The sequence below is a fragment of the Heteronotia binoei genome, chromosome 15 (assembly GCF_032191835.1).
Source record: "Heteronotia binoei isolate CCM8104 ecotype False Entrance Well chromosome 15, APGP_CSIRO_Hbin_v1, whole genome shotgun sequence".
Classification (NCBI taxonomy): domain Eukaryota; kingdom Metazoa; phylum Chordata; class Lepidosauria; order Squamata; family Gekkonidae; genus Heteronotia; species Heteronotia binoei.
This window is the reverse complement of record NC_083237.1, coordinates 31864827-31887082: the sequence shown is the minus strand read 5'-3', so window position 1 is coordinate 31887082 and position 22256 is coordinate 31864827. Positions and strand designations below refer to the sequence as shown.

General features: G+C 42.3%; 1 protein-coding gene across 1 annotated transcript; it reads right to left on the bottom strand.

Moving 5' to 3' along the window:
* Positions 1-723: 723 nt before the first annotated feature.
* LOC132583355 (serine protease 33-like) lies at positions 724-21556 on the bottom strand. The gene is made up of 7 exons (XM_060255015.1): positions 21499-21556; positions 19599-19679; positions 16248-16274; positions 15699-15861; positions 15018-15292; positions 13522-13682; positions 724-1094 (listed from the first exon to the last, which is right to left on the bottom strand). The coding sequence occupies exons 1-7, from the start codon at positions 21554-21556 to the stop codon at positions 783-785; spliced, it is 1077 nt and encodes a 358-aa protein (XP_060110998.1). The 3' UTR covers positions 724-782.
* Between the last annotated feature and the right edge of the window lie 700 nt (positions 21557-22256).

Here is a 22256-nt window from a genome sequence, read left to right as displayed (position 1 = left end):
CATTAGGATTCTGTATGGCTTCATTGGCCTATTACTCAGTCCATTCCTTACCTTTAGCACTGTTGTAAAACCAAATATTCCAATAAAGGATATGTTATTAAAAATATGAAATACAGAGACTGATAAGGAAACAGAATCTGTAGCAAAGGTGGATGCGGCTCCGGTGGGAGGGCAACCAGTGGATCCAGGGCAGCAGTTATGTACCCTGATGACCCAGCTCCTGGGGTAAAATGGGCAGCAGTTAAATATAATGCAGTGGCATCTAATAGGAAACCAGGGAGATAGATGGACAAAGTTAAAGCTCCCTGAGTTGAAATCTGGAGATGATGTGGTGACCTCTGGAGATCAGTTATAATTTCAGGAGATCTCTTGGCCGCACCTGGAGGCTTCAGCTATTTCACTTACTCTTGCCCAGATCCCATCCCAAACAGCTTTTGACAATGCAGGTTTCATGATCATCAGCATAGCTTTTTTGCTGAATAAAAGGGGCCCCTTCCATTTTCAGCAAAAAAATATGGTTGGATCCAACCCTCTGTTTATGCTATCTTTGACTAGTACAAACAAGGTAAATTCTGAAAAATCCACCAAACTGCAGTCCACGTTTGCTTCGAATGGATGGGAGCATCCAGGAAATGCCACTAACAATACTTTTCCATGCAACTCTGATAGAAGCCACTCTCAATAGAGCTAGTTCTTTTGTTCACTGTTTTGTATTTTATCTCATAATAAAAGGAAAAGAAAGGAAATGAGCCAGTGAAAACCATCCAGATATTCTCTCTTGTTTATACAGCACTGAGCACAGTGCTTATGCTTAAAAAATGCAATAGGAACACCAGGAACCAAGGACTACTGCTGGAGGACCCATTTGTTCCGGTGATCCCAGTCCCATGTGGTGGAATGATCCCAGCTTCATTTGTTGAAATTAAATTGATAGCCACTTCTGGGGCATGACTCAAGATCCACTGGTCATAAGCAGCAACACGAGTGTAGACACCAGGGCGTCTAGGGGCAGCACAAGCAGCCCCCCAGCTCACCACACCAGCCAGAAGCCAGTTCCCATCCCAAGGGCAAAGAAGTGGTCCTCCAGAGTCCCCCTGTGAAGGAAAAGTAATAAAAGGTTATACTCTGTTCTGCTGTCCCCCCTCCTGTAGTGCTATAAACAACAGCAGCTCTATATAGACTGTAGATTAGATCTTACTAGCAAACAAAGAAGATGAGGTGGTGATGAGAACGATGGACAAAAGCCACACAGGGCATGGGTTACAGGGAGCAAGGGAATTTGTCAAGGTCAAGTGGAAACGTTGATAAGATTCAACCCAAGAACTCAAGATGCTTGTATAAATGCCAAGGAATTGTTTATTCACCAGAGGAATCTTTCAGCCATAGAAAATAGCTTCTTATAATGGAAGACTCCTTTCTCTCTGGGGTGTTAGTATAATGAAGAAGGAGGAAGATACCATTAAGGAAGCTTTTCCTTCTAACATAATGTGTAGAAGGGTCCACTAAAGGATTAGTTCTCTATAAGCTGGGATGTATAAGTGTGCTGCTGTTCTCTCATAGATGAGCCACAAAGACAGGAGGGAAAGGGTGTCAGAACTTGTATCTGTTATGTATGCTGAGCTTAGCCTAACCGACTCCATATTGTAACTGCCTACTAATCATATGTCCTTGTAGTTAGGCCCACTAACCAAATGCTTTGCATTTCAAACAAACTGTAACCACTGAAGGGTGACAGCCTCTGGAAAACATCTGCAGGTGTCCTTTGAAGCTGGCCTGCCAGAGCACCACAGCAGGGCTCCTTCCTCCTCCATGGAGATAAGGGACCCTGGGAACAGACAACTGTCTCCCAGAGTGTGAGAAATGGTTTTATTGTTTCTGTTACAACTGCATAAAGAATGTATGGATAGCTGAACCCGTTATCAGAGTCATCTTGTGCTTTCCCTGAACACAGTTCTCAATAAACGTCTTATACTTTTGCAACAAAGTAATGAGTCTCGTTTGAAGTTCTTCAAGTTCTGACAAAGGGAAGAATAGTAAAGAGGAGGTTTTGGGTAGGTTCAGTGTCAAATTTGAGTGTACCTGTGCATGATGTATTAAATGTTCAAAATACTATGTTTTATAAATACTATATGCATTTATTCTTTAGACTTTTAGGCTGCCCTTCCCTGCACACAGGGCTCAGAGTGACTTACCTCAGATAAAACATACGAAGCATTCAAAATAAAATACTAATTGGTTCTATGTTAACTGATTTGTGATTCCTGTGTTGATGATGCAGATGGTAATATGGAGTTACTTTGCAAGTAAGCCCTGCGGACTGCAATACATTTAAGGTGGATCTCACAAAAAACTGCTAGAAGGAACTCAGACTGGTATGTACAATTTCCTCTCTTCCATCTTCTTTTTACAATAACTCTGTGAGCTACCACTGGCATGGGGTGGGGGGGGGGAGATGTTAACCTTTAACATCTGCTCAGTTTCGCTTTTCAAAACTGACTTTCATATTCTGCTATTAGTATTTTAAAAAGTAAAGAGACGTTCTCTCCTTTTCCCTTTCAGATTTCAATAACAAAGTGGGGGAACTGGTTTCAAATAGGGGAAATGAATGGAAATTGAAAGATGAAATCCTACAGAGCCCTGAAGTAAGCTGAAATGGCATGAGCCTGCAATTTCTATTCATAAAATAAAACAATCTTTTTTTCTCATTTGCCTGAGCTGCAGCAATATGGCAGCTGTAGGTATAAGAACCCAGGTCTCCCAAGTCCTTGTCCAGTATGCTAAGCAGGGCTTTTTTTGTAGCAGGAACTCCTTTACATATTAGGCCACACACCCCTGATGTAGCCAATCCTCCAAGAGCTTACAGGGCTCTTAGTACAGGGCCTACTGTAAGCTCCAGGAGGATTGGCTACATCAGGGGGGTGTAGCCTAATATGCAAAGGAGTTCCTGCTACCCAGAAAGCCCTGATGCTAAGTATAACCACTGGCTCTCAAGGTTTGAGACTTGACAACAAGGAGGTCTGACTTCAAGTGCAAAGCGCCGTCATCTTGTGACACTCCCATGTCATTTTCTCCAAGCACAGACAATTATACAGTATGTCACAGAAGTGAGTATACCCCCTAACATTTTGTAAATATCTAAGTATATCTTTTCATGTGACAACACTGAAGAAATGACACTTGGCTACAATGTAAAGTAGTGAGTCTACAGCTTGTACAACAGTGTAAATGTGCTGTCCCCTCAAAATTACGCAACACACAGTCATTAATGTCTAAACTGCTGGCAACAAAAGTGAGTACACCCCTAAATAATAATGTCCAAATGGGACCCAAGTAGCCTTTTCCCCTTCCTGGTGTCATGTGACTCGTTAGTGGTACAAGGCATCAGGTATGCAGGGGGAGCAGGTTATCACTCTCACTCTCTCATACTGATCACTGGAAGTTCCAAATGGCACCTCATGGCAATAAACTCTCTGAAGATCTGAATCGGGTTTAATCGGGTTCGCAAATTTTTATAGGACCTTCATAGAGGGGTTCGCCCAGATCGCCCTCCCTTTAACAGAGCTACTAAAGACAAAAGGGAAGGGGCCCGATGCTAAATGGCTGGGAGCCCGATTAAATTGGACCCCGAAGTGCCAAGCGGCCTTCGACAAACTAAAATGCCTGTTCACTAGTGAACCAGTCCTGTGGCCGTCGGCGCCATTCTCATGCAAAGGGATGAGGTGGGGAGGTTGAAACCATGTGCCTATATCTCCCGGAAGTTCTCGGGAGAGCAGAGAAATTGGTCGGTGTGGGACAAGGAGGCTTTTGCTGTTATGTTCGCCCTAAAAACTTGGCGGTCCTGGCTAGAGGGGGCCAAAGTACCTTTTGAAATCTGAACTGACCATAAAAACCTCAAAGCTCTTACGGGAAAATGAAAGCTGAGTGAGAAGCAAATGAGGTGGGCGGGATTCTTCTCCAAATTCGACTTTACCTTGCAGCACATAGCGGGGGCGAAAAGCTTCTTAGCGGACACCCTCTCGCGACTCCCGCAGCACGAGAGTCAGAGGGAAGAGGTAGTAGACTCCTTAGTTCCGCCCTCCCAGGTAGTGGCAATGGTCACTACGCGATCACAAAAGAAAAGGGACCTACAGGGGCTAAGTAAAGAAAAACTAGCCGAGGAGACCGAGGGGGAAGGGGAGGATCGGCCCGACAGAGTACAAAAGGGGAGAGACGGGCTGTGGTACAAAGGAGAAAAACTGTACATCCCGAAAAGCTTAAGATCAGAAGTACTGCAGTTCTGTCACTCCAATAAGCTGGCAGGGTACTTTGGCTACATATAGACCCTGCAACTAATCAGTAGACAATTCTGGTGGCCGTCCCTAAAGAAGCACATGTCAGAGTACGTAGCTTCCTGCCCCATTTGCATCATGGCCAAAAGAAGGGGTGGGAAAACCCCGGGACTCCTCAAGCCCCTAGAAATGGCAAAATGCCCCTGGTCGGTGGTGTCTATGGATTTCATTGTGGAGCTACCCCCCTCCCATGGGAAGACAGTGATCCTAGTGGTGGTAGACACCTTCTCCAAGCAAGCCCTTTTCATTCCCTGTGCCCAATTGCCCACAGCAAAGAAATTGGCTACGCTATTCTTCAATCACGTGGTTAATGACCGGACAAGGTCATTAGTGACCGCAGGCCACAGTTCGTTGCCACCTTCTGGCGGGAGTTCTGTAAATTGGTGGGGATCGAGCAAGGCTTGAGCTCTGCCTACCACCCCCAGACGGATGGACAGACAGAGAGGGTAAACGGGGTCCTAGAGCAATACCTATGCTGTTTTATTAACCACCGACAGTCCGACTGGGTTGACCTGCTCCCGTTCGCTGAATATGGGTATAATAATAGTGTGCACAGTTCCACCAAGGCCTCCCCCTTCTCCACGGTGTATGGGTACAAGGAAAAACCAATGCCCTTATTGCCAGGAGGGGAACCATTACCGGATCCCACCGCCTTTGAACAATGGTGGCAGGGACCGAGCGGGAGCTGGAAAACTATCCAAGAGAACCTAGAGGCAGCTAAGGAAACGTATAAGAAACAATATGACAAGTCCCATGCTCCTGTGTGGGATTTCAAGGTGGGAGACTCAGTATTCGTATCTACTAAGAATCTGCCACTCAGTCAGCCTTCTAAGTAACTGGCTTACAAGTTCCTAGGGCCCTTTAAAATCAAGAGGGTCATAAACCAGGTGACAGTGGAACTGGAGCTGCCAAAGGCACTTAGTAAAATACACCCTGTATTTCATTGCAGCCTTCTTCGTCAAGACCCCGGAGCTTCGGTCTGGCATCTTCGAGCACCAGCCCCCCAGCCTGTGTTTTTTTTTTAAATTTTTTTTAAAGTTTATTAAAGAAATCAAACAATCCAACAAACAAGAAAATACAAACACCCCATCCACCGTGTCCACCCACCACCCACCACCACATATAAAAGGAGCCTTAAGAGTATATAACATAAAAATACTAATGTCTCATCTCGAATCCCAAACTTTTTGCCCATACATATACAGGTTCCCAAGTTTTTATACATTCTTGCCAGTTCCCGTCTCTCAATCTTATTGTCAAAATATCCATTTCAGCAGATTCTAATAACTTAAATAAAAATTCTTGCTTATTCGGGATCTGAGGGGATTTCCAATATTTCGCATAAAGAATTCTAGCAGTTGTGATCATATATATCAACAATTTTTTTTCCTTTCGCCCTAGATTTTCTCTACATACACTCAGTAGATACAATTCAGGTAGATGTCTAATCGTTATCTTTAAGACCTTTTGGATCCATATATTTATCTGCGCCCAAAACTTCTTGGCAAGTTCACACTTCCACCAAATATGGTAAAATGACCCTTCAATTTTTTTACATTTCCAACACTTATTATTATAAGTTGGGTTCATTTTAGCTAGCCTTGCGGGGGTAAGATGCCATCTATACATCATTTTGTACAGGTTTTCTTTGAACGCTGTCGATTTGGTCATTTTAATATTATACTTCCAAATTTTTTCCCATTCTTCCAAATCTATTGCATAGCCAAAGTCCTGTAGCCATCTTACCCAACTTTCTTTAACCATTTCCGTTTGCATCTCATATCCTAGTAGCCAGCTATAGATTTTAGAGATTAGGTTTTGGGGCTCATGTATCATGGTATCCAATTCATTTGCCTCTACTTCTCTAGAGAAACCCAAACCTTTATCAGATTGATACATTGATTTAACCTGGCATCTAAGCCACCAGTCCGAGATTGTGTTTGTTTCCAAACTTAAATTGTTGTCTGTATCCAACAGTACAGCATAATTTTGGGGGGTTTTCCAATCATACAGATTCGGGTGAGTAGCAGCCTCGACTGGTGATACCCATAGAGGAGTGTAGTTATAAGTTTTTCTTTTAGTTTCCACCCAAATCTTATAAAGTGCCTTTCGAATTTCATGTCGTTGAAAATCATTATTTTTTTGAGAGGTTTGATACCAAATATTTGCATGCCAGCCTTTGGTCAAACCTACCCCCTCTAATACTAGTAATCTTTTATTTTCCAACAACAACCAATCTCTGATCCAGGCCAAACACGACGCCTTGTAATATAGGTACCAATTCGGTAAAGCCATACCCCCTCTTAGCTTATTCTCTTGAAGAACTTTTAACTTAATTCTAGGCTTCTTATTTTGCCAGATAAACACCATAATCATTTTGTTAAGTTTTTGAAAGAAAGATTTGGGTATTTCAACTGGAATCATCTGGAATAAGAATAGAATTCTAGGGAGAACATTCATTTTGACTGTAGCTATCTTCCCCAAAAGGGAGATTTGCAGGTCTCTCCACTTCTCCAAGTCCGCTTCAATCTCTTTACAAATCTTCTGATAATTATCTTGGAAGAGAGATTTCACGTCGTTCGTTAACTGGACTCCTAGATATCTAATTCTCTTTTCATGTTTAAATCCAGATTTATTTTCCAGTTGTTTAATTTGTTCTTTATTCATATTCTTAGTTAAAAATTTGGTTTTTTGTATATTAACTTTAAATCCAGAAGCTTCTCCAAATTGTTGCAGCCTTGTCTTTAATTTATCAATTGATAAGATGGGATCGTCTAGAAAAAACAGAAGATCATCCGCAAACGCCTGAATTTTAAATTCTTCGTTCTTTATCCTCAAACCTCTAATTTCAGAATCATCCCTTACCTTTTGAATCAAAAATTCTATTACAATTACAAAGAGAAGGGGAGACAGGGGGCAACCCTGCCTAGTCCCCTGCTCTATTTCCACAAATTCTGAGTTCTTTCCATTTATATTAATTCTCGCACTTTGTTTGGTATATATGGCCTCTATAAGTTTTCTAAAATTCTTGCCACAGCCGATAGCTTCCAATGCTTTACTCATAAATTTCCAATTCACATTATCAAACGCTTTTTCCGCGTCTAATGAAATACCTGCAAATTGTTTGCCGGGATGTTCTTTATAATATTCCAAAACATTCAGAAAATATCTTAAATTTTGCCGCATCATTCTTCCCGGTACGAATCCAGTTTGATCTTCTTGTATTACATTTATGATGACTTTCTTAAGTTTATTGCTCAATATCGTTGCAAAGATTTTGTAGTCTGCGTTTAAAAGAGAAATTGGCCTATAGTTCTTAATTTCTACCGGATCCGTTCCTTCTTTGTGTATTAGTGATATCAATGCCTCTCTCCATGATGTTGGGAGTAGAGCCGATTCCTGAATTCTTTCTAACAATTTCTTATAAGGAAGTAAGAGGAGATCTTCAAAGGATTTATATACTTCCACCGGTATGCCATCTAATCCGGGCACTTTGTTAGATTTCTGTTGTTTAATTGCCTCGGTTACCTCGTGGATTGTGATGGAGCCCTCTAGTAAATCCTGCTGTTCTTTCGTTAGTTGCTTCATATTAACATTTTTTATGTATTCTTCTTGTCGTTGTTCTGCAATTTCCTGTCTTTTATAAAGCTTCCCGTAAAAGCTTTTAACAATTTGCTCCATTTGGTCTTCTTGGGTGATCTCTTCCCCTTCTTGATTTTTAAGTACTTTTATGATCTTTTTCTCCTTCTCTTTTTTAAGTTTATACGCTAACCACCTACTTGTTTTATTTGCATTTTCAAAATAGTTTTGTTTGGACCATTTCAATTTTCTTTCTAGTTCTTCTGTTAGCCATAAGTTGATACTATGTTGCGTAGCTTGGATTTTAAGTTTTATCCCTTCAGTGCTGTTAATCTTTTGTTGCTTCTCGTTTTCTTTTAATTCTTTCACCAGATCATTGTACCGCTTCATACGTTCTCTATTTCTCTTCGCTGTATAACTAATGGCCAAACCCCTAAAAAAAGCTTTAAAGGTGTCCCAAATATTCTGAAAGCTTGTATCTTCTTCTGTATTCCGTTGGAAAAATTCCTTTATTTCCTTTTTAGCTTTTTCCAAAAATGCTGTTTCTTTTAAAATTTGAAGATTCAGAGTCCACCGATTATTCCTTGGGGGGTGTTGTAGGGTCATCTGTACTGGATTATGGTCCGCAAACGTCTTTGGTAAAATATTCACTTGATTGATTTGCGGAATTAAACCTATCGACACCCAACACATGTCAATCCTAGACCAGCATTTGTGTACTTGAGAGTAATAAGTAAAGTCTTCCGCTTTTAAATTTTTAGCTCTCCATACATCGACTAAGTTGAATTCTTCCACCATTCTATCGAAAGTCTTGGGGAGGGCCCCACGTGATGAGTTTTTCTTTAGCTTTTCAGATTTTCTATAAAAATTTTCTTGCTTATCATTTGGGGCATATATGTTTACCACCAGGATCCTTCTTTTATTAATTATAACTTCTACTATTAAGATTCTTCCCAGTTCATCTTTGAAAATCAATTTGGAGTCTATAGATGAGCTGACATATGTAGCTACTCCCCTTCTCTTCCCTTCATCACAGGAGTAATGTAACTGTCCCAATTTTTTGTTTTGCAAGAATTTGATGTCCTTTTTCTTTATATGCGTTTCTTGGAGACAGGTTATTTGCGCTTTGACTTTTTGGAGTTGTAAAAAAGTCTTCCTTCTCTTCTTAGGCTCATTTAGCCCGTTTACATTAACTGAGATAATCTGCAATCCTGTTTTGTTATTCATCCTATCAGCGTTCTATTATCTTCTGCGAATCTTTGATCTCTTTTAACGTGTTGTCTTGTTCTAACTCCTTCTCTTTTAGGTTTTTGAGAAAATTCTTCATCTCTTCCAAACCGGTCTGCTTCCTCCTCTCGATCTCCTGTGTCTGAACCCTGGCTACTTGATGCTACAAAGTTATCCCAGAACTCCTCCAGTTTTTCTAGCGTTGTAATGTTATATCTTTTAGCCTGGTAAATGAAAAAAATTCCCTCTGGGACCAACCACTTGAATTGTATTGAATGCCTTAGTAACCAATTGGTCAGCCTCTTATATCCTAGTCTCTTTTGGCGAATTGCCCATGGCACATCTTTCAGGGCTTTAAGAGCTTTGCCTTCCCAAATCAGGCCTTCTTCTCTTGCTTTTTTCTGAATCCTCTCACAAGTCGCAATTCTGGCAAACTTTACAAAAATTTCTCTCGGAAGGTTATGTTTTTTAGAGTAGGAGGAAGATACTCTTTTAACCCAATCAATCTCACTCTTTCCTCCTTCCAACAGTTTCTCTCCTTCTATATCTAATATTTCCAAGATTTTATCCTCTAAAATTTCTCCCCTTGCTTCCGGGACATTTTGAAACCGTAGCACATATGCCGCTTTCTCCATCTCCAGCCTTGCTACTTTATCTTCCAAATCCGCCAGACCAATTCTGTTTTCTCGTGCCGTCACCATAGTGGTTTTATTCTGGTCTTCTAATCTTTCAACTTTTGCTACCAGGCCATGCACTTGCTGCATGTTTGCCAAAAGTTGCTTTTGGAAATCTGTCATTTTATCATTGGTCTTTTTAATCTCTCCCATTAATTCCAATTTCATCTCCGCCAAGGCTTCCTGATTTTGCTTAAAGCCTGCCACCATTATCGCCTGCAGTTTCTCTAAAGCGTCTTGGTTTTCAGTTGGTGGCATAGGTTTTGGACCTCCCGGTGAGGTGCCCTGGCCTAATTTTTTAATTTTGGTCTCAATCTGCCTCTCTTTTTTCTCTTTGTCTCCCATACTTTAATATCTCTTATTACCACTTCAGTATAAATTAGGTCCTCAAAGTTCTTCTATTGCTTCTATTTATACCACTAGCCACAATCTAGCCCATTTAATTCACAATATCAATTATATTTCCAGACTTTGATAACCCCCACTGATATCAGTATCTATACATATATTTTCTGGGATCTTTAGGGTATCAATAAAGCAACCAACCAGGGAAAAAACAAGTAAACAAGCAAACAATCAACCAGTTGCACTTTGGCTTAGCAACATTAATTTAACAATAATCAATACCTCAATATTTCATCACATTAATATTTCATCATCATCAGTTCAACAATTCATTTAGCCTCATCAAGTTGATCCCAAATTCATTGCATTTATGACAGTTCATACAAATAATACCAAATATTAATTTTGCATTCAAGTTCAGTTAATTTAAACTTTCCTTCTTTCTTCTATCTTCTGTCTTCTGCCTTCTTTCTTCTCCCTTCTTCTTCTACTTCCTTTCTTCTTGCTTCTTCTTCTTCCTCCTTCCCCCTGGTTAACAATTTACAGTTTGTTCCAGTGAGAGCTCTACGTAAAGACTCTGTCTCTTATGTCTCTTAAGTTCCCCTTTCTTCAAGAGAGAGCCAGCCGCAGAGTCCGCTGCTAAGAACCGTCTCTCTCTCTCTCTTAAATTAGCTCTACTTTCCACGTCTCAAGCCTCAAGATTTGTAATCCAAAGAAAAGGAAGGAGAACTTAGTTAAACTTATCAATCCTAATTACTCACTCTTCCAACCTTTACCAGCACCGCCAAACCGCTTCCTTCGTCTCTTCACTTCCGCATTCCAACTTTAACCCCTCTTTTCTCCATTTTCTCTCTTCTCTTTCCTTTTTTCTCTCTCTTTTTCTCACTACTTTCTTTTCCCTTCCACTCCTCCTCTCTTGCCTTCAATCCATCAATTCTATTCAACAATCATTCAGCCACTTCCAGATAACTTTCTAGTCATAAGTCTTTTTTATTCATAGCACTCACTCACCGCCATTTTCTGCCATTCTTCTCCCCTCTCCGCCAAGCGTCAGCCAGGTTTGTCCCGGCTTCTCTCCTCAAGCTGATCACCGTCTCAATTCCTATCCTCTCTCCGTCTCCGCCACCGCCGCCCACGCGGTCTACACCGGTCGTCCCACCGCTTCTTCCTACTTCTTCACAGCCGTCACCGCCAATCCTTGGGGCCTCGAATGCCCGAGACTCAAGTTCCTTCCACGCCGCTACTCCGGGACCGTTCAGCCGCGGCCGCCGCTAATCGACCCCGCTGTCCAACCACTCGGGCACCACCACACCACCGCTGCGCCGCGCGCCGTCTCCCACCTGCTTTTCGCGGCTCTCAGTCCGAGACGGAAGCTTCGGTATGTCGGGTTATTTCTTACTTTTAGAGTTGTTTTTCGCTTGAACTTCAATTTGGGCAAGGTCCTTGGAGTTTCTGTTGCCCCGCTGGCTCCTGCTCCGGAGGCCTGGTTAAGGTGCCGAAACGAAAGAGAGCTCCAGGCGAGGGAAAGGTAGAGGTAGAAGGGTCGCCTTCGCTTCCCCCCTAAAACCTCAGCCAGCTCCCCCAAGCTTCAAAACGCCTATATCGACGTTTCTTAAGAAGCCTCTGCGAGCAGGGACCTCTCTGGAGTTCTCAAGTTCACAGTGCACGCCGGAGCTCGGCAATGCTCTGTGTATCACCACACCATTTTTTTTCCGGAAGTCCCCCCCCCCCCCAGCCTGTGTTAATTGGAAACCAGAGTCACCATGAGGTCCAAGAAATCCTGGACTCTAGAGTCACAAGAGGGATTTTGTACTACCTAGTGAAATGGAAGCATTTCCCAGCCAGCAAAAATGAATAGGTGGCTGAGGAGAATATCTCAGCACCAGATCTAATCAGGAGGTTCCATCAAAAATATTCCAATGGGGCGGTGGAAGCGGCTTAAGGGGCGCAGTGTGTCAAGTCTGTCTATAACTCTGGCTCAGTCAAAGAGCATTCTGGGTAGAACCAAAGTATAAGCAAATGCTGCTAGCTTATACTCTCCCTACCCCCTCCTTTCCTGCAGAGGGTAGCTTTGCTTTGAAATGGAAATATGTGAAAGTCTTATCTGTGCCTTCTCAGGCCTGGCTCATGGAAGGAAGTCAGGAGCCCACTACAATCAAGGCCATGCAAGCCTGAGAACGAATTGGTAACATCAATGTGTGAATGTTCCCTGCATAATCCACCCCCTTAGGAATTCCTTTGAAGTATCCCTTATATGCAATGTATCTACAGTATGTTCTTTAGTCTTTTCAATGCTTGGCTCAGGCCTCATATCAGTATCAATAAAATAGTTTCTTTGTATCAACAACAACTCATTATTGAATCTGCCGACTTGACATTTGTGTACCCCTGAGATAAAATAGCATCCTTGCCCTCTCTCCCTCCTCTCTCTCCAAGCCCCACATTCCCTTCCATAACTCTCACAAGATTTCTTCCTCTTGCAAGAGTTCATCCACCATTTTGAGATTACTGTGTCCCTACTATGAATATGGGGGAGGTAAATTTTCCTTCTGAAATCCTTGTAAGAGGATCCTTCTGAAATGCTAGTAAGAAGAAAATGGGGGTGGGGCTGAGGAAAATGTCAGCATTGTGCTGGCATGCTGACATCACTTCCAGAAAAACCTGGAAGTGAAGTCACTTGATGCTCTAGGTTTTTTGATGCTCTAGGTTTTTTTTGCGTCGCTAATGTAAACTGGGTTTTAGCGATTTACATTTGCGATGCAAAAGGCCTGGCACTTCCTGCTTCTGCAGAGCAGTTGGTGGGAAATCCGAGCAGACGCTGCGCGGTGAGGAGGGACTTTGCTCCGCGGTAAGCTGTGTGGGGAAAAGCTCACTATTTCAACCCAATTGCTGCAAACCTGGTTTACTTCAGCAGTGTTGCCATGAAGCTACCTACCATAAAGCAGTGCTGCTGGAAAAAATGCAGAAAGACAAAACATGAGTGGTCTTCTACCTGGACACCAGTTTGCTCCTGATAGATGCCCCGTCCCTTGAAAATCTATGGGCTTGTCACACATACATGTGAATTGCTCATCCATTGACCCTGAGATCAATGTGGGATATAAACCTAATAATAATAAAGCAAACTTGCAGAGCTGTGGACAAGCTGATCCCATTGATAAGCATTGTGTCTGAAGTGATAATGAAAGTTGGGGTGTTTGGTCTATGATGGCTCCTTTACACAAACAGGTTACTAAGTTGTGCCCCAATCATCACATCTCTGACATACATAGGTGCTCCAGTTCTACATGTCTGTGAGGGTTGAGGACAGGGCTCATATTGGTTCAAATTGTGTCAATGCACATGGGGCATTCGGGTATTGCTTTTACCTGGCAGGAATCCTTCATCCCTTCCATGTATCCTGCACACATCATATCATCCTTAATAATTGGGCGTGTTCCTGGAAGGTAGCTGTAAAGACCCTCACATGTGGTGGTATCTATAAGTGGAAGTAGCACTTCTTGTAGAAGCTCAGGAGCTGGAAGGGGGACTGAGAGAGAAACAAAGATGTAGGTGGTCAATAAATTATTATCTTATTTCAGTCTCCCAAATTTCTTTCTTCCAATCCTTTCTTCCCATCTTCTATCCCAACTCCCCTCATTCACCTCCTCTCATAATTGGACACCATTTTGGATTGCTCTGACAACCCCAAATACCACTTGAAGGCAGCAATCACACAGACTAAATAATGCACTTTCAAACCACTTTCAATGCACTTTCCAACTGGATTTTTGTCAGTTCATACAGTAAAATCCAGTTGTTAAGTGCATTAGAAATGAATTGAAAGTGCATTATTGTGTGTGTATGATTGCAGCTGAAGTGTTTGTGTGCCGTCAACATTTACAGGTTTGGAGTTTTTTAGAGCCACAACTTTTTTAACTCTACAATTTTTTTCTGCAAATGATTTATAGAATTTTTTCCTCCACCCTGATATAACCCAACTGTATATATTTCTTTTCATATGGAGGATAATAAAAGATTGTTTGAGAGGAAGACAGTAGTTTGAAGGAATCATTTTGGGATAAAGACATGCGTAACAGAGCAGTGAAGCCACCTGAACAGTTCATTGTGGTGAAACAATATTATCTATTCCATGATTAATCTCTAAAATAACCTGTCCTACAGGTCTGAAGCAAAAGTCAGCTGCGCACAACAGTGAATGGCCACCATGAAATCATTAAGAACCACTCTCTATTCATTAATGGAGAACTTCTGCACTTTTAATAGTTTCCTTTTTCTTTTGAAACAAATAAATTGACAAGTGAATAGCTAAACCGATAAATGTTTATGTGGTGCTTTTGCCATCCCCCCGAAAGTAAAGAGGAACATCCTGCCTGAAGCCCAGCAACAGAACAAAGTTGGAGTCCGGTAGCACCTTTAAGACCAACAAAATTTTATTCTTGCTTCAGACCAACATGACTGCCCACCTGAACCCCAGCAAGTGGAGCAAAGCTGACAGCTATGCTCAGGGGTCGTTTTGTAGAAAAATAGGTGGTGGAGCTCATCCAGGGATTGTTATGCTGATGCACCTACTATTCAATGGACAAGGTGGGAAGGAGGAGGTGGAACTCTCAGAAAGGTTCAGGAGCTGTGTTCCTGTGAGCTCCCACTGAATCCAAGGCTTGGCTATATTAGAACTTTACTTACAAATGTGTACATCTATAATTTCAGTTGCAAAACCATCAGGACACCAAGCTTGCACAGCACCTGAAGATTTTGGGATGAATGCTCCCTGTACATTTTGCTTCTTTAAAAAGTTGAGATATGATTCATGACTCTTATAAGTCCCAGAAAAGCAAAGGAATCCTCTGATTTATTCTCTTACCTTGTTGCTTGATTTTCCCCCAACCTGCCACCCAGCACCCCATCCTGGGAGGGAAAACAATGGAGCGTCCTGGAATACAGGCAGGCTGGATGCGATCAGTGAATTGGACAAGATGTTCCAGTTCCAGAAGGGCAATGTCATTGCCAGCCCCATAATTTGAGTAGTTGGAGTGGATAATGATGGTCTTCACAGGGACTGACACCGATTCAGGGGAGGGGTTTAAGAGACTGTAAGCACCCAGCATGACGGCATACAGAGAAGGATCCGTGAGACCACTAGATAGAAACATGGTGTGAAAAGGAATAAAAGGATGCACTCACAGTTCTTGGACAAATCTCAGCTGGGTGGCTTTGGCACACTAGGTTAAAATAAAGTAGAGCTTAGGAAATTTTGGAGGAAAAGGGCCAGTCCATCCACTAGGTGTGGCTAGGTGATTTCTTAGGGTGGCAGAGCTGGAGGGGTACCTAGCAGCATTGTCAACCCACTCATCCCACCTGTGGCACTGAAGTCTGCCACAGCAAATGGCAGTTGCAGTCCCATGAGGCACTTCAGCTCCAGTGAATGACTGGTGAGGAGAATGTTCCTTCCCTCCCTGGGAAGATGGAGGCAAAGTGGGGGGGGGGGGCAAATAGGAGCCAGGATTCCTGGGTTCCTCAGGAAGGAGAGTGACTGTCAACTCACCTGTCAAAGCAATGTGCAGCCGTAAGGACCCAGCTTGAGGAAATGAAGGTACCCCCACAAACATGTGAATCCATCAGCTGCAGGCTGGCCATCCATGGCCAGGTACCCACCTCTGCCTCTGAACCTCCCACAATTCGAGCAGAGAGGGCCAGTTGGCCACAAGCTGGAAAAGAGAGCCAGATGGGCAGGTCAACAAGCTGAAAATGGGATCCACAGAAAACAAGTAGGAAATCAGGACCAAATTTAGGGGGGAGGGGATCTCTGCAGTGGAGCAGTATAAACAGGCAACATAGACAACAGTGGTGAAAAGAGCCATCAAGTTGCAGCTGTGTTACAGTAAACCCATAAGTTTTTCAAGGCGAGAGGCTTCAGAGGTGGTTTGTCAATGCCTGGTTCTGTGTGGTAACTCTGAACTTCTTTGGTGGTCTCCCATTCAAGTCTGAATCAGGTCCAATGCTGCTTTCGCAATCTGATGTGATAGGGCTAGCTTGGGATATCCATGTAAGGACAAGTAGTAAACTAAAAGCCATTGTAGGAGATGTTATTTACCTTGTTCTAGCTGGGCCTCTGCAACATCTGAAAAAATAAGGACAGAAAGGTCAGGACAAATAAGAGTCTCTTCCTGACAAAAATAGCACTGAGTGACCAGATGCAAATGAGGAAATGACTCTTGGAGCTTTAAAAGTTATATGACTAGAGAATACTGGAAAATTTTAAAATTTTCCTTATTAATTTTATTAATTTTTATTATTATTAAATTTATGAATCACCCATCCCTGTCCCCGGAGTCAGCAAGGTTCTGGGAGATGTAAAACAAACAAACAAAAATCAAACATAGGTGTGCAATTTAAAACAGCAGTTATTTAAAAACTAAAAAAAGATGGCAAAATTCTAATACAGTTACAGACTGCGAGATACTTTGATGCCAGGAGAGACACAGAGACCCAAAGAGGGTGCTGACGATGATGGTAGCTGTCACTGTCCTCAACCAAAGGGCTGGTGGAATATCTCTACCTTAAAGCCCTGTGATATTCTAAAAGATAAAGCATGTACCTGATGGAATTCGGCAGAGAAATGCAGGTTCTTGTGACCCAACACTGCTTAGGGTAGGAGAGGGAGCTGTTCCTGCTAAAATTGGAGAAGCAGATGGAAAACTGCTAAGTAACAATTTATATTATGTAAACAGTGTTCAAACAAATATATAATATTTTACTACATTGTATTCAATCTCAAGCCAGTGTATACAATTGCAACAACACTTGTCTGTTTCTTCCCTCCAACAAATAAAGTCCATAACACAATAGTGTATCCAGAAAGTCTTTCCAATAGAGGGATCAGGAAATCTTTACAGCCTTTATAAGACACCTCTTCTAGATTCAAAGACATTTCAATTCTGTTCTTCTTCAGTTGTCAGGCTGTTAAACGGAACCTGATTTTAATAACTTCTCATACAGCCACACCTTACAAAAATGAATCAGAACCACTTCTGTTTGTTGGAGGGAAGAAACAGACAAGTGCTATTGCAATTGTATACACTGGCTTGAGATTGAATACAATGTAGTAGAATATTATAGGTTTGTTTGAACATTGTTTGCATAATATTGTTACTTAGCAGCAGGAATTTTTTGTAGCAGGAACTCTTTTGCATACTAGGCCACACACCCCTTATGTAGCCAATCCTTCAAGAGCTTACAGGGTTCTTAGTACAGGACCTACTGTAAGCTCCAGGAGGACTGGCTACATCAGGGAAGTGTGGCCTAATATGTAAAGGAGTTCCTGTTACAAAAAAAGCCCTGCTTAGCGGTTTTCCATCTGACTATTTTTACGCTTATACTCCTTATTTTGTGAAATTGGAGAATAGCAGAGTTTCTTCATTTTGCTTCTTTTTTATATTCATTCATTTTTATCAGCTGTTTCAGTTCTGCTTTGCTGTTGGTTTTGTACATTAGTTTGCAGTGTGTATGTACAATGTAACAAAATGTATACGGTATTCATACATACAGTATGCATCACTATGTATAATAAAATAGCACTGTATAATAAAATAATATATTTTATTATATACTGTATAATAATAGTATAATAAAATATAATGACAATTTATTTATACAACAACAACAACAACAATAATAATAATTTCAGATTTATTGTCAAGTCTACTGATTCAATAACGAGACCTTCCTGATGAAAAGTTTCTAGTTTATTGATATCATTGTTCTCGACTACCCAGAGAGATTGGAAGACTGAAGAGCATACAGTAAAGTGTAATCATATAAGGTATACTTCAAAGGGATTCTTTAGGGAGGGGTACTATGCAGGGCACATTCACACATTGATGTTACAAATTCGTTCTCAGGCCTGTTGGCCTTGGGCGAGAAACCTCCCCTGGCGCCCAGCCTGAGAAGGCACCACAATCTCTTTCACATATTCCCATTTCAAAGCAGAACTACATAACAAAGGAAGGGAGGGGGGAGAGGAAAAGTCGAGCTAGCAGCATTGGCATACAGTGTGGCTTTTACCCAGAATGCTTCCCCCTGAACCAACGATGGAATACAGACTTGACCAGAGTTGAAGCAGACTTGACATTTATACCCCGTCCTTCTCTCTGAATCAGAGACTCAGAGTGGCTTACAATCTCCTTTTATCTTCTCCCCCCACAACAGGCACCCTTTGAGGTGGGTGGGGCTATGAGGGGGTCTCACTACAGCTGCCCTTTCAAGGACAACCTCTGCAATAGCTATGGCTAACCCAAGGCCATTCCAGCAGGTGCAAGTGGAGGAGTGGGGAATCAAACCCGGTTCCCCCAGCTAAGAGTCCATGCACTTAACCACTACACCAAACTGGCTCTCAATAATGCTGCTGATTCTGTGAAAACTTTAGTGTGAGAAATTGAAACATGGTGTACAAATTAAGATTCAAGGGTTTGATTGGCACAGCAAGAATGTCATTTCTGGATCATTCCAGTCGTGATGTCATGACATCATACAACCCCAATCATCCCCCTCCCCCAGTATTTTCCCCCTGCCACTCAACTAAACTGTGAAAGGCAGAGTGGAAACCTAGCCTTCATACACAAAACTATATTTGTTGGTTATCACAGGGAATTTAGACTCATTGGTCAAAAATCTGAATGATGGGAACAAGAAGGTAGGATCTTACTAGGTAATTGGACAGAATGCTCTTCGCAGATTGCCAAAAATAAAAAATCTAAAGCCTTCCGATAAAATTGTAACAGATCCATCTAACCTAATTTCCCTCTTTACAGTAGACCTCAGCTCACATGGCTTTTATCCACATTGATCCCATGATCTCTGGCATTGCTTTTTCAGTGGACACAAATAGGGTTGCCAAACTCTGGGTTAGGAAATTCCTGAAGGTTTGGTGGCAGGGCCTGGAAAGGCCAGATTTTGGGGAGGAAATTCCTGAAGGTTTGGTGGCAGGGCCTGGAAAGGCCAGATTTTGGGGAGGAGAGGGATCTCAGCAGGGAATATTTCCATACAGTCCATCCTCCAAAGCAGCCATTTTTCTAGGGAACTGATGTCTGGATGTACAGATCCAGGAGATTCCCAGGCCCCATCTAGATTTTGGATAGACTACTGGAGTGAAATATTTTGTAGACTTTTCTATATAATGTGAATTGGGAGGAGTATGTTGAGGATTTTCTTATGAATTTGAACCTTGATTATTAATGTTGTTTACATTTTGAGTGAATTTTCATACTTCACTGTTTAAGCTTGGTTAGCAATGTTTTGAGTCAAGATCCTCTGTTCATCTCTTATCTATATACTCTTGTGCAACCCTCTACTGTTGACACAAGGATACCCTCCTTCTCCCCTGCCCCTTTTCCACTGGTGGAAACGCTAGTAGAATTCTACTCTTAGTTTTTAACAACAAGCAAACTTTCAGGAAAGAGACCTGGAATATTCCTGAGGACAGCCAGGCCCCCATAGGCCCTGCATTGGCTGTGGCCCAGTTTGGTCACTACAGACAAAGAGGAGAAAAGGGTGAGTGAAGGAACAGATGGAGCAATATGTCTTCTCAAGCTACTAACTTCATGTTCAATAGTGGTGCAATAACAATCAGTCCAAGTACAGAGTGCAGCAACCACTTTCTGTATTTTATGGCCAGCATAAATCAGTGATTGTGGATATGCCTTGAAACTCACCCACATATGGAGAGACAGTTTGATGCAGTGATTAAAAACAGCAGACTGTAATCTGGAGAACTGGGTTCAATTCTTTACTCCTCCACATGAAGCCAGCTGGGTGACCTTGGGCTAGTTGCACTTCTTTCAGAGCTCTCTCAGACTCTTAAAAACAAGTCTAACGTCACTAATGCTAAGAGCTAGAACTTGCAGCTGCTGGACAATCCTAGGATCTTCTGGCTATTCAACACACAATGCCATACAATAATTAATTACTTAATCCACATGTTCTGTGCCTCTCAAGGTAGAGGCATTGCAATGTAGAAGAAGACTGTCCCCAAAGCCTTTGCAGATTAAAGGACCTGAACTGCATCCTTAGAAGTATATTCTCTTTAGCTTCAGTTCAGTGACACTTGCACAATATATTGCCCACCTGAAATAGATGGCGCGGGGGCAGCCTTGTAAGGACAGACCCAGTCTGAAGAACATGCAGAATCATGACAATCCCATCCACAGGTTGTTCCAGTCAAGAGGCTAAAGGGACTGGTTTGCCATTGCTTGCCTCAGAGGATCAACCCTGGACTTCCTTGGTGGTCTCCCATCCAAGTATTAACCATGACTGACCCTGCTCAACTTCCAAGCTCTGACAAGTTCAGAATATGCTGGGCTATTATACCAAAATGGAAAGGGGGGGGGGGATCCTGGTACTACAGAGATCAAGCAAAACATCTCTGGTACAATGGCATTCAAACGCCTCTCAAATTTCCTCCTAAACTTTCCAAATACAGATTTCACAATAATCTATAAAACACCTGCTTCAAATAGGTCAACTTATACGGTCACACTGCCGCTCTCTTTCTGAACCTGAACATTTTCAGCTCTTACAATGCAATCCTAGGTAACCATTATTGGGTATACGTAAACCCCATTATTGTGGCGTAGAGTCAGATTCTCAAACTATGATCTGCTAGACCCAGGTTTAAATCCCTGCTCTGCCATGGAAGTATACTGGGTGGCTTTGGGCCAGGCAGACACTCTCAGCCTAATCTACCTCAGACGGATGCTATGAGGATATAATGGAGTAAAGCAGAATGATATAGGCTGCCTTGGGATCCCCCAATGAAGTAAATACATTAAAACAAAAAGACCTGATAAAATCCCAAATCCAGACAGAAAGCCTAAGCAGTTCTCCTTAGAACCTGCTTAGGCTTTCTGTCTGGATTTGGGATTTTAGAAAGTGAATATATGATGTTTCTTGACACCTTTAATGTATCCTCCTCCAATCCATTTTATCTGCTTTGACCAGCAATGGTGGATCACCAGCATCTCAGAGAAATTTCTTTCTTAATACCTGCTATTATCGGAGAAACTTTAAAAATGTAGGTGTCAGGAATTGAACCTAGGGCCTTCTATACTAGGCGTGGCCAACGGTAGCTCTCCAGATGTTTTTTGCTTACAACCCCCATCAGCCCCAGCTATTGGCCATGCTGGCTGCGGCTGATAGGAGTTGTAGGCAATAAACATCTGGGGAGCGCACAGTTGGCCACCCCTGTTCTATACGGAATGATCATTCCATTCCATGCCCTCAAATTCACAGGAAGGACATACCTCCCCTCTCCCAGTTCTGAAAATGCAGAGATGAAAATGTTCTCTTACCAATCTGAACAATGAAAAGGATGAGTACCTTTATCCCCAAACTACTCCACACCTTCATTTTTGGATCTTCACCAGCAACCGACTCGCAGCTGAAGCAGCAGTAAGGCAAATATAGCTATATAATGCCCTCCACAACACTTGTACTCTGCCCTCCCTGTCATGACTCACCTAGCATACCCAAGGAAGTTGCTTGTTATTATTGACTGGGGAATTATTCTGTTAAACTCTTCCTGGACATGTAGCTAGAACACAAGTCTGACAGCTTCCTTTCACCCTAGGAAGAAGAGAACTGGAGGTTTAGATGTCTGGTGGGCAGCTACATTCATTTGAAGAGATATGTGGCTATTAACTCAAAATGGGGAGTGGGGGAAAGTCAGAAACTTGAAGTTTCTGAGGTAAACTTGGGTTCTGATATTACATACTCCCCACTTCCCTGAAGAGTTGGAAATTCCAAGATAGCCCTACTGGTTGCTCTACAAGGAAGTAAAGTAAGGCCTCCAATGGTGAATTTGCGGGGATAGTAGCCTTCACTGCCCTTACCCCATCTTACCCCTGAAAATGTCATCACCACCATGTGACCTCCAACCCTCTCCCTACCCATACCCAGTTCCTTCCTTCTTCCTTCTCAAGGTCTCATAACAGACATGACAATGACTTCCAGAACTCTCACAATATATCTGCCACCTGCCACTCTTTTCTTTGTTTGCCAGTTTGGTGTAGTGGTTAAGTGTGCGGACTCTTATCTGGGAGAACCGGGT